Source organism: Xiphophorus hellerii, chromosome 15 (assembly GCF_003331165.1).
Source record: "Xiphophorus hellerii strain 12219 chromosome 15, Xiphophorus_hellerii-4.1, whole genome shotgun sequence".
NCBI classification, from domain to species: domain Eukaryota; kingdom Metazoa; phylum Chordata; class Actinopteri; order Cyprinodontiformes; family Poeciliidae; genus Xiphophorus; species Xiphophorus hellerii.
In genome coordinates this window covers 14,931,876-14,944,110 of record NC_045686.1, presented here as the reverse complement: position 1 = coordinate 14,944,110, position 12,235 = coordinate 14,931,876, and the positions used below count along the sequence as shown (strand labels likewise).

The 12,235-nt window shown below is 36.4% G+C and overlaps 2 protein-coding genes across 2 annotated transcripts; both read left to right on the top strand.

The window, feature by feature from the left end:
* Positions 1-3,629: 3,629 nt before the first annotated feature.
* Positions 3,630-8,171, top strand: LOC116734069 (uncharacterized). Its single transcript, XM_032585204.1, has 8 exons — positions 3,630-3,725; positions 3,956-4,024; positions 4,732-4,853; positions 4,953-5,013; positions 5,095-5,247; positions 5,970-6,059; positions 6,730-6,921; positions 7,553-8,171. Exons 2-8 carry the CDS (start codon positions 3,964-3,966, stop codon positions 7,930-7,932), a joined length of 1,059 nt encoding a protein of 352 aa, XP_032441095.1. The 5' UTR covers positions 3,630-3,725; positions 3,956-3,963; the 3' UTR covers positions 7,933-8,171.
* Positions 8,172-8,496: 325 nt separating this feature from the next.
* LOC116734071 (uncharacterized) lies at positions 8,497-11,819 on the top strand. Its single transcript, XM_032585205.1, has 9 exons — positions 8,497-8,650; positions 8,847-9,000; positions 9,134-9,255; positions 9,347-9,407; positions 9,501-9,650; positions 10,226-10,303; positions 10,501-10,575; positions 10,680-10,880; positions 11,196-11,819. The coding sequence occupies exons 2-9, from the start codon at positions 8,940-8,942 to the stop codon at positions 11,471-11,473; spliced, it is 1,026 nt and encodes a 341-aa protein (XP_032441096.1). The 5' UTR covers positions 8,497-8,650; positions 8,847-8,939; the 3' UTR covers positions 11,474-11,819.
* Positions 11,820-12,235: the final 416 nt, after the last annotated feature.

The window sequence follows — 12,235 nt, the reverse complement described above, 5'->3', positions numbered from 1 at the left end:
TCATTTGAAAGGAGTATCTTTGATATCACCTTGTTAGTTGTGAATAAGAGCAGCGAGTAAGACTGAGATGTCAGCTTGAATCAGCTTTTGGCTCCTTCTAAGATTTTCTGAAAGGACTGTGGACTTGGCATCACCTAAAAGCGGCCAGGAGCCAAATAGGCTCGTATTACTTTCTGTGAAGTTCCCTGATTTTATTTTATTTATTTTATTATCAAAAGAGGCCAACTGCTGGTGCCAGATTACCATCTTCTGGGCAAAATTGGCCACTACTTCCATAAAAGACTGGACTGCAGTTTAATCCCTCCTTCTGATGTTTGTTTTTTTGTGTTTCCTTCAAAAAGGTGCATGAAACTGAAGACACTGGAGGAAGATCTAAATCAAAGCAACAACAGCTGGTGTTAAGCTGGTGTAGTGGGAGCCTTTGAATGTCACTGCAGTGTTGAGCTACAGTCAGATACACACAAAACTTTGCTTTATTCTCCCTTCAAAGGCTCCTTGAGGGAATCCGAGCGGAGCTGGAAGGAGCCGACTCAGCCCCACCTCCTGCAGAAAGTCTGACACAGGAGAGAAGTTTCACTGTCGGCTGTCAGGCCTGCAAGAGGATCTCGTTTGTGCTGAATGACTTAGAAGTCAATCGGGAAGGAGAGGGAAAAAAAAAATCTACTTATGCTTTTTGCTCTTGGACACCTCTTTGTTGCTCTATATTTTTCCTGCTCTGTGCAAGAATACAAAGGAAGAATAAAGCCTGTTTGGGTTGCAGAGTTGTGACAGGCTAGAATCAAAGATAAACTACACAGCCTGAACACATTAGCAACGATCCATGTACATGTCTTCATTAAATTGGTCTCTGTTATTTTGACTTTAAACTGTCTATAGTCTTATTTATTGGAGTTTTTAGAAAATTGGAGAGAGAAAACTATATGCAGATGACTTTGTGAGACTGACACTGGAGAAACAGCAGGTAGCGCTGTACAGTACTGCACCCTGCTGGCTTTGCTATGTGAGCACGCTGTACCCTGTCACCAACTACTACATTTAGTTTATGAAGGAGGTTTCTAGGATGAAGGTCAGAGGCAACAACACAAATCTCTGTCAGTGTAATGGAAGCTGAGCTTTCAGTGCTTGTTCGCAAAGTTCCTGTAAGGTTGAACACATCTCGTGAATTTTCCTGAAGGACCAGCGAGTGTCTTATGCTGAAGTCAAGCGTGGCACTTTTTACTGACATTGTAACAATGAAATATCATACGGCGAAATTTGGGTGCAGTTCTCCAGATAAAAACAAAGCCTCACTTTAAAAAAATCCTATAAATAACACCCACAGTCATGCAAGTTTTCCACATTCCTCCTAAATAAGTCCTCCTTTAAATAGATTTCATCATAACGATCATCGCAGCGCTCCGCTCTTTAAGTTCCCCAGATCAAACTACAGCACACTGAAAAGGTCCTGCTCAAAAGGCCAGTGCTTCTTTTGAACTGACCCTGATGGAGAGTTTCTTCAAGTTTCTGAAAGTTTTCAACTTTCAACTTTACTTTCAACTTTGCACTATTTTCAGAGGATTAGTTGTTTTGTTTGTTTATTTTGTAAAGTGTATTAATCAAGTCTGACCTATAAATTATTGAGGCAAACAAGGTAAAAAAAAACCCCAAAAAAACCCAGTCATTTCCAGCCCTTTCCAAAATGCCAAAGATGGCAGGTTGAAAAAGGAATACAATATTTTTGCTCAAAAGAGCTGTTACCTATAAACATAACATTCAGAAAGCTATAAACTAAAGGATTGTGTGTCAGCCTTTTTTCCTTACCTCTTTAAAATGTGACTTTCAAATACTGCTCATCTGCTAGACATGAAAATAAAAAACTGAAATAAAACTTTGAATCAGTTTTATAAATCTACGGATCAGGGCTGCTTTCATTAAACGACATTTTGAGGGAAAGTCTAGGAAAATTAGCTCTGGGAACCTTAGCATTTTGTAATTAATTTTTACTTAATAAATTGCTCATTATTTTAGCAATTTATTTATTTTTATTTACTTACCTTATTTGTTACTTAAAGTGGGGTGTCTTCAATAAAATTTACCAGGATGAATTTCTCCAAATGTATGTCTGTTCTCTGCTTTTTTAAATCTACTTATTGCATCTCCCAATGATTGTTGTTATTATTGCTCTCCTTTCAGTTGCTGCCAGTATCAGAGAGAGAAACTATAGCACAGTAGTTGCTTCATATATTTTAATTGGGTGGAAGTTGTGTGAACCTTTAAGTGAAGAGATGCGCATTTTTATTTGTCTTGAATGTATGGCTCCATTAAAAGAAATTATTTAAAAAATGTATTAAAATTTTGAGAAGTGTCCTCACCTGCTTTAACCTCCTGGGATTCTTCTCATTTAACCCAGTGATACAAATCTTGTGTTGTTTTTTTTTCTTTTCTGCTCCATTTCTTCACACTTTCATCTCTTCTTTTTAGACAAAAATCAAAAGCGAAATATGGGAAGCTTCTTTTATAGCAGGAAGCATATCTTCTCTATGGACCTTACCAGAGGGGCCGCGTTTCATTGGCTGATGCTCATTCTACGTGGTCACGTGCGTGGCCGTCTCACAAACACACTTAGCTCCCCGTTAGCTAAGTACAGCATAATGGCAGAACTGATACAACCTCTACACCTTGAAGCCTGTCTGCTACACAGTCTTACGTTAGCTAAACAGATCAATATGCAATGTGTCTGTATCTGACATACACTAAAGATTTTATTTTAGCAGAAAAGGCTTTGGACTAAACTGTTACTCGTGTTAGCCACGTTAGCACCAAGTACAGCTAGTCAATCAACCATCGCTGTGTTCAGGGAAGCGCTGATTAATAATCGAGAAATAAATATCAAGCCTGGAAACTTGATATCGTAACGAACTGAATGTTATGTTTTTAACGTAATCTTTGCTCGTCTTGCGGGGCGCAGGCGGTTGCCACGGTAACAGGTAAGCTTAAACTACAAAGAGAGAGAGAGAGTAAAAAGGTACTAGTGGTTTTGAGTTGATCACCTGTTCGGGTTATTTTACCTTTGCTGTGGCGCGTTACAGCCGCTGTAGTTTCTAAACGTTGGACTAATTACCTCATTCGTTTGTGAGTTTACCTCATTCACAACAAACATCAAATAGAACAAATATATCTAATAAAATTTTAACAAACAAATGGCTTCTACCGCGGTAATTATGTGAAATTAAATTAATTATATCCCAACTTCAGAAGATTTGCCTTTACCTTTACAGAGCTCTTTGGTTCCTCCTATCAGTCTGTAGCTTCTCATATTAAGGTCATCAAACCAAATTTCAGATCTACCATAACTGACTGAAACCTGCTGGCCTCAGGTTTGCAACCAGCTTGTGACTGAGAAACCAGTAACTTCCTCCCAGATGATGACATGAACTTGTTAGTTCCTCTGTCCATTGTAGTAGCTGATATATTGTGAAAATCCGGTAGAAATGATGCACTAATCGAGTCATGTTTACATAGAAACAACGCGCCGCGAGACTTTGTTTGTGAGACTTGAAGTCACATGGGTCGGTTGTGGGCGGAGCTTGGTAAGGTCTATTCTTTTTTCTAGCTTGTACTGATGGGCGGATTTACAGCAGCGTCATCACCTCTGACGGCAGCCGTTCCGTTTGAAGCCTTTACGTAATGACGTGAGTAGAAATAGCAGCGGTGAAGTCACTTTGACTAGTTTATAACAGTAAACGGTAAGTAATAAAACAAGATCTAATCCAATTTTTACTCAATAAAATACTTACAGGTGATTTAATTGTTTAAAAAACGCAACACTTGACGTTTATTTATTGTACTACATGCCCTATTTTTATACCAAACTCGTGTTTTTCACAGTCGTTCTGCATTCAAAGTTTGTAGTAAATTAAAGACAAGACGCATGCCTTGCCATACTAATATGAACAAAAGTCTGTTTGCTCTTCAGAATAAGTTATGGCTGTTTTGCTGAGGAAGGTGAGGCGCACCAACGCAGCAGCTGCCTCTGTACTGGAACGTAAGTGACTGTCTTCAGCTAGGAGGCGGCTGGGGTGACCCATGAGACCAGACTGGACAAACTGCAGATCCAGTTACACACACTTGGTCCCACATTCGCAAGCATGGACAAATCTGTCCTCGATCTCAAACACTTCTTCCTTATGAAGTAAAAATAAATAAATGAGTATAGCCAACCAGCAGAGTGATTGGTGTGCTATTCTCTCTCTCTGGTAGCTACAGTGCATTGCTAAACTATTATTTTTGCAATTTTTTCACTTTGCAAACTCTACTTTCAGTGGCGTGCATTTATGTTCAATTCTGCTGAATTAATACTTTATGCAAGCAACTGTTGATGCAATTACAACAAGTTGTTTAATGTAAGTTTCTAAACGTTTGCTCTTATTTCTTTACAAGATTGCACAAGCTTAGTATTACTGGATGGAGAACCTCTTTTGCCAAAGATCCTCAAATTGATGTAGGTCAGGATTTTGACTAGACCCTTCTAAAACATGCATCTACTTTCATCTAGTGTTCCATTGTGTTTGAGTTGTTTACATATGAGGCGACTCAGTCAAATAGTAGCACTAGAATTTTCTTTAAGGGAAAGCAGGATGAAAACAAATCAAGCCACCGTATTTTAATTTTTTTTTTTTTTTGAATGATTTGTACCACTGTGTCGCATAAAATCACATAAACTCCCAATAAAATTTCAATATTCATTTTCAGAAGCAGATTTCCGCACAGATTCAGAGATCCGGTCTCTGACACGAGCAGACCTACACGAGCTGTTTCCCGGACCGGAGAAGCTGAAGCTAAGACGGATCATCTTCAGAATCATAAAGAAGCACGTGAGTTTTTTTCTGCACTTTGTGTTCTGCCTCTTTGCTGCTCATAGAACTGCACAGTGTGCATAAATTCTTACCAGTTGGTTTGTTTTATTCATGCAGAAACCAATAAATGTACTCCTGAAAGAACTCGAAGGTTTCATCCTACCGTATTCCCTCAGGGGTAAGATAGTTTTCCAGTAACACTACTAAAATCCCACTATAGTATTTTTCCTTCTAACACACATTACACTTTCTTTTTCAGATTCTCTATCTTGCAGTGGGGTCTTGGTTGACTACCTTCATACCCTGAAGGACATGAAAGATCAGCTGAACAATGTGCAGAGTGTCATTGAAGCGCACATTAATTTACTGGAGGACATCAGTAAAGCTCAGCCACACCAGAAACAAGACTCAGGTTGTTATCAATCGTTATTGTTATGTATGATTTTGGTAAATGTTTCCGATGGTTTTTTTAAAAGTCTGTAACATGACAGGCTCACATTTTAATCAGTGTTTCTTTTCTATTATAGTAATTTATTAACTTTAACTTTAACACCGGTTGTGATTCAGTGGTTTTCATCTAACCTGTGTTTGGATAGAAAAAGCTTTTAGAGCCTTAATATTTTCAGCCTCTGCTTCTGGTGGTCAAACCATTGAACTTAGTTGGAAATTGTCATTTCACAGCCGTGTGAAATCTTACAAAGAGCTCCGACTCAAATCGGAATACGGTCTTTGAATTATATTTACATTTCCTTCAAATCTGAAGTCCTCTTGTTCAAGTTATTTTCTTGTTAAAATTCAAAGATCCTCTAAAAGACGCTGCAACAGGATTCCCTCACGCTGCTTTTCATTATGTTGTCTGTCCATACAAAAGCAGCGCTCTGACAAACCACAAAGCCCTGTAAATACAGCTAACATAATACAAGAAGACTTGATGTTTTGTATCTAATAGCTCACTCACTTTTATGTTAAAATAGATTAAGTTCTATAATTAAAGTAATAATTTAATTAAACCAATAAAAAGCTATGGTTAAGTGATTACTTTTACATAACATGGGAATGTAGAAAATAAATAAATAAAATAGTTTAAAACCATAATCAGATTTTTTTTTTATTTAATTTTTTTATACCTGACAGATGTTTTATCCAGTCCTGGCACAAAGGCTCCCAGTCTTTCACCAGAGCCTTACATTACACCAGAGAACGGACATTCATATGCAGCTCAAGGTAAATCTCAGGTTTGACCTGCCCCCTTTTATTTTTACTTTCTTTTCCCATATATATATATATATATAGTATATACATTTTCTGATGACTTACGCCTGTCATATTTTTGTTTGTCTGCCATGTATTTCTATGGGATAGAATAATGTTTTAATCCAATAATGATCCAGCATTGCCTTCCTATTCATCCAACACCGTAGCGTAGACATTTTATTATTCTGATAAGCCATGATGCCACAGATTTGTTGGACATGGCAAAGAAAATTCTTTGTTATGGTTGTTGCTACTTAGCAACACTGGGTACACAATTTGCAAAAGTGGCACATAAATATTGTAACAATTACCTTCTAATAATGTTCAATAATCTCATGGTGATGGTGGTAAGCTACATTGTAGTCTGCCATTCAGTCGGAGCCTTACATAGTATGACATTTGCTTTATGAAATAGAATTATTTGGATTGGCTTTTTCAATAATATATCTAAAAAAGATTCAAAGTTAGATTTGAATGCAAAATGTCTCTGACCATTTTTACAACTTCTCTCAAGAAAAATTAGATCTAATGGATTTAATCTGTCACCAATATTATAATTTTCATTTTTATTTCTAAAGTAATTTCCATATAAAACTTTATCTAGTCAATCAGTTCACAAATGTTCATTTATTTCCCACAGTGATGTACCAGATGGTTGTTGGTGGTAAAACCTTTGATGCCCATCTTCAGCTGATGGCCGAGGTCCAGGCCCAAGTGCAGTGCCAGGTTCAGCTCATTTCATGCAGTCAGGACGGCCAAGTCCTCATAGTCTTCTGCCCAATCACTTCCCGAACCGGGGCAGATGTTGATGGGGCCATGCGTAATGTAACAGGTAAACAAAATATCAGATCGGACTATTTAAAATAAGATTCATTTATAATTTTGTTTCAATTTATAGTTATCTTTCTGCGAGCTGAAGATTCAGTAATTGTTTAGCAGAAATTATGTTAGTAATCATTTATTTAGATATGTATTTGACTTAAAGCTAACCTTGAGGTTTAACAATGAGCACATTCTACTGGAAGAAAATCTATATAATATACTGTATATCTCTATAGATTTTAATCATTTTATGTGTTGTACCATACCCAGTGACCTTTATTGTTATTATTTTTTATGATTTCCGCTTACAATTAATGAAAACATGACATTTGTGATTAGAATATTATATAAGACCAATAAAAAAAAATACAGAAATGTTGGCTTAATGAAAAGTATGTTTTATACCTGATTATATTTGTTATTTTCTAAAGGTATTCTTAATCTGATAAACAAGCTATACTGGAACACATATGGTAATGTAATGAACATGGCTGTAAGATGTTGTAACTTTTTTCTCCCCCACTTGACCTTTAAGTATCACCCCCACCAACCTTGGTGGGTTTAAGTTTTCCCAACAGCGACAATAAAGGATATTTCTTTTCTATTCTATTCTACCTCAAACTAAATTCTTGTTTTCACAGGAGAGGGGCCTGTTATCCTGGCGTTGATGCACCACACACTTAACATCAGGCATACAGCAACAAGGAGGATGTGGTCGGATTACTCAAATATTGTGCTGCATGTCAATATTTTCTACCACAAGAAAGCGCATGGATTGCTGAAGTGTCAAGAAAATGATGCTGCTGTGATCCAGATACAGAACAAATTACTTGAATACTGTACTCCAAGAAGTAAATGGGCTGTGACTGGTGGATATAATAGCCCTGACATTGACAGCTGCTCCCATTTGGACGGTGAGGGCAGTGAGTTTGGCTTTAGGTTGTTCGACAGTGACAGTAGCAGCAGCAGCACCAGCAGCAGCAACAGTGATACTAAAAGTATTTGGGGGCCTGTAGAATAGAGGTTTATTTATTTTTCTCTTTTTTCAGTTTACAGTGATGTGAAGTTATAAACGTATTCATTGTAAATTTCAATATATACTATAATTGTCTTGGAATGTTGTGCTATAGTATATAGCATATATCTGTCCTTTTATAGGTTTCCTGGAAGCAATAGTGATGTTGATCAAATAAATACTAAAATTTAGTTTTACCACTTGCAAATGTAATCTAAATATTGAATAAATGAAATTATCCAGTCTCTTTTTTAAAATTAATTTCATGCACGTTTATTTAAAAATTAGACATGAGAACAAATGTAAAGGGGTTTTAATGCAGATGTGTTATGGCCTACACAATTATAGGAACAGTTTTTGACTTGATAGTTGCCCAGTAGTCATCAACACCCAAGTGGAAGAAACCACAGTCATTGGTAAAAAAAACAAAACAACAAAAAAAACAGAATGTCTATGAAATTTATTTTTTCCAAGCACATTTATGTGGTGAAATAAGTGCAGTAACACTTCATGCTTCTCTCTGTTGAAAATCTTTATAGAGATGCTGAGGTAATTAGTGGGCTATACTGGCGCAAACAGGCTTCCATAGTTCCTCACCTGCACAGGGAAAGAAAAGTATTTACTTGAAAGAGGCTCCAGGGAGTTTAGAGCGCCCTCTATGCTCTGACGTGAGAAAAAAAGGCTCTGGTCAACTTCCGTTTCACTTTCTATTGACTGGAAAAGGGTGAGTATCAGGAGACACTAAAATGAGCGTAGACGTAGCAACATTATGTGATTTGTGGTTAAATAATTGACGCCTTAACCCGTTGTAGACATGATCTAAGCTTTACAAATAGACGCCATACTACTCAGGATATTTAGGTGTGATTCAGTGATTTCTGACGTCTATTTGTTTCTCCTGGCCACTTTCGTTTTCACAGGTTCATATTATCGTGCTAAAGGATAACCGAGAAGACGCACGGAACAAAAATAAATGACTAAGCTGTCCTCTGTTTTCATTCCCCTCCGATAAAATGAGCGGTTTGCTAAAGGAAATTCAAACCTACAATGCAAACGCAGCGAAGACACTTGAAAGTAAGTAATTAATTTATCGGATCTACAACTAGACAGGCCTTTGCACTTCGTTTCTACAGGCTCAGTTGTTCAGTTGCTGTATTATCACTATTGTGCTACGTTTAAACTAATAACCCTTAAAACCATTTTTCAGGAGCAGACTTCCGCACAGACTCGGAGATCCAGTCTCTAACAAGGGAAGACCTGCATGAGCTTTTTCCCGGATCTGACAAGCTAAAGTTGAGGAGGAAGATTTTTGAAATAATAAACAAACTGGTATATGCTCCCTATGCATTCACACAAGCCTAGACTGATGCAGTGCATACTTACCTTTAGATAAATTTGCTTTTTGTTGTATTTTAATCAGAAACCAATTGAGAAGATCCTGAAAGAGCTTAGAGGTTTCCTCCCAGATGATTCTATAAAGGGTATGTTTCTCTTTAATTTATTTTTGAAAATTTATTTTAAAATGGGGATATCTTCAGAAAAATATGATTGTGTCAACCTTGTACTCTGTTCAGATGCTCTAACCAACAATGGGGTGTTGGTTGACTACCTCCACCTCATGAAGGACATGAAAGCTCAACTGAACAACGTGCAGAGTTTCCTTGAAGCACACATTCATTTATTGGAGGACATCAAAGCTCAGCCAGAGCAGAAACATGATACAGGTTGAGTTTTCACATCATCTTAGTAAATCTTATAAGCATGCTTCATTGTATTGTAATTTCATTTATCACAGTTTGTTTTTGTCTCAGATGTTTATGTTATTTCTAATAGCTTGACTTATTTTTACTAGAAGGGTTTTTAAACACATGGTTAAGAGAGAAAAATGCATCTATTTTATTCCGTTTAGATTTCTTTTTGGTAAATACCAAAATTAGTACCTTTATCATAACACATTTTCCCACATATTATTCACAGCTAATGCTGGTTTCTGGTTCATAAAAAGCTCAAAATATTTAGTGCTTTATCTTCATGTATCAACTTTAATCTATTGCCTTATACTTTGTATAGACAAAAGTAGTCAGATGCTTGGTTTTGCACACAGGACTGAAAACTGGAAGACAAAAGCTGATGTTTCATTTTAATAAATTCCCTAATGATTGATTGTTTTTTTTTTAGCTACTGAGTCATAGTTATGTTTAAGTTACACTTTATTCTTTGATAGTGAATACTTTTTAATGTTGAGCAATAAATAAAATACAGCATATGAACTGAGGTTTACAATGACACTGTTTCATAGGTTCTGCTGCTAAGGCGCTGGCTGGTCCAACAAGTTCATGTTTTGTACCAAATGATACCACTTCACAAAAATCTCAAGGCAAGTTTCACTTTCTCTCTGATTTTTGCATTACTGACATTTAGCCTCTTTTGTAATATATTAGTTGTATTAATAATTTTGAAAAGCTGAGCTCACTTTGAAGTAATTTTGAATGCTCTCTTAAAATGAAATTAAGCAATATCTTTGGAACCCTTAGGTAACTATTTATGCTAATCCATTCAATATTCTTTTCTCAGTGCAAGTAAACCAAAGTGTTGGGGTTTCCAGGTCAACAAGCTTTCACTCTTACGGTCGTTCCCAGGTTGCACAAGGTAACAATTCTCATTTTTATTTAATATCTCTTGAGAAATGTTTTTATATAACGGTGAAGTTATCCACAAGTAGTTTAACTCTGTGGCTGTAACTTCCTCCTTAGTGACTGTGAACTACAACATGGTGATTAGTGGTCAAACATTTGATGCCCATCATCAGATTCTGAGCCAAGTTAAGAGCTCAGCACAGCAGCTGAACTTGGTGGAGAGCCACAGCAGTGAGGATTGCCAGATCGTGTTGGTCTTCTGTCCAATTGTTTCACGTACAGGAACAGATGTGGAAGCAGCCATGAAAATGGTTACAGGTGAGACAATGAGTTTTTCCAGACTTCTGTATTGACGATAAACTTCCATCCATTTGTTTCCAATCAGACATTTCTTATTTTGAAATGAGACATTTTTGGGTTTTTAATTTATCAGTATAAATGAACAAATTATCACGTTAAGGTGACCTTGCAACGGTTTTTCAAACCCTACAATTTTGCATTTTTCCTAATAACCTTCTGCCCTTCACGGTGAGATAAAAATTGGCATCTTTTTGTGTCCCAAGGAGAAGTACTTCATTTTCCACTTATTATGTTTTTTGTTCTTTTGTTTGTTTTCTCTTTTGCTCTTCTCAGGTGCCAAACCTGCCATTCTGGTCTTGATGCATCATGCTCATGAACCAAAACATGTTGCCACAATGGGAACCTGGGACTACCACCCTAAGATTGTGCAGCATTTCAGTGTTTTCTATCATGAGAGAGTAAATGGATTAATACGCTGCAAAGAAAATAATGATGCCATCTCTGGAATACAGCAGGAATTATTAAAACACGGAGTACATACAGAGACAAGGGAATATCCAGCTAGTGAGAAAAAAGGCTCTGGTTTGCTTGGCTATTTTTATCCAAGATAACAATTCATAGCTTGCAACGGCTGTGCTGATTGTGACAATTATAACAACTAACAGTGTAAAATAGTTATCAAGAAAAAGTGAAATGATTCATATCTGCCTATCCCATGTTAACTTCCGTATACATTTATATGTGGTTAATCAGTTTAAAGTCAAATCATTGTTAACATTTATAGTTAATTCTTACATACTTTTTGTCTAAAACAATAGAAGAAATTGTTAGACTGCATTGGTGAGAGGTAAGAAAACCTAATGTTTGTCTTTACTGTTTTGCCCAAATGCTTTCTGACATAGTTGTGGCTTTAAACGGTGATTGTAATTCAACAAATAAACCACATGTTTCAAAATGGTTGTTTCATGATTATTTTTTCTATAATCATAATCAGGACTTATCATTTGATATTAAAGTACTTTTATATGTTGTTGTGAGTTTTGTGTTGAACAATCTGGACCATTGTGTAGACACAATTATTGCAAATGTATGTTGGTGTTATATAACAAGTTCAAAAACATTTGACCAACAATGTAGTCAAGCAAACATAAAGATAAATGCCTAGGGAAAGTAACAGTCTGAATGTTAGTATAATGTTATGTGCTTTTTAAAACTGAATGAATATAAAGAAGTGCAGCCAAAACAGCACACTTAATTAAAATATGCTATTGGTTACTCTTTGTTTTTTAGTTTACATGGAAAGTGTATAAGCTTTTTCCAATGGTTTTGTTTATGCTAGAGTTTCACACACTAACCTTGATTTAGTGATTAAT

Excerpts from the sequence above, each read along its gene's own strand:
- LOC116734069 (XM_032585204.1), top strand. The coding sequence starts at position 3,964 with ATGGCTGTTTTGCTGAGGAAGGTGAGGCGCACCAACGCAGCAGCTGCC. Across the intron at positions 4,025-4,731 it reads AGCTGCCTCTGTACTGGAAC|AAGCAGATTTCCGCACAGAT; the intron begins GTAAGTGACTGT and ends ATTCATTTTCAG. Across the intron at positions 6,060-6,729 it reads ACATTCATATGCAGCTCAAG|TGATGTACCAGATGGTTGTT; the intron begins GTAAATCTCAGG and ends TATTTCCCACAG.
- LOC116734071 (XM_032585205.1), top strand. The coding sequence starts at position 8,940 with ATGAGCGGTTTGCTAAAGGAAATTCAAACCTACAATGCAAACGCAGCG. Across the intron at positions 9,001-9,133 it reads CGCAGCGAAGACACTTGAAA|GAGCAGACTTCCGCACAGAC; the intron begins GTAAGTAATTAA and ends ACCATTTTTCAG. Across the intron at positions 10,881-11,195 it reads AGCCATGAAAATGGTTACAG|GTGCCAAACCTGCCATTCTG; the intron begins GTGAGACAATGA and ends TGCTCTTCTCAG.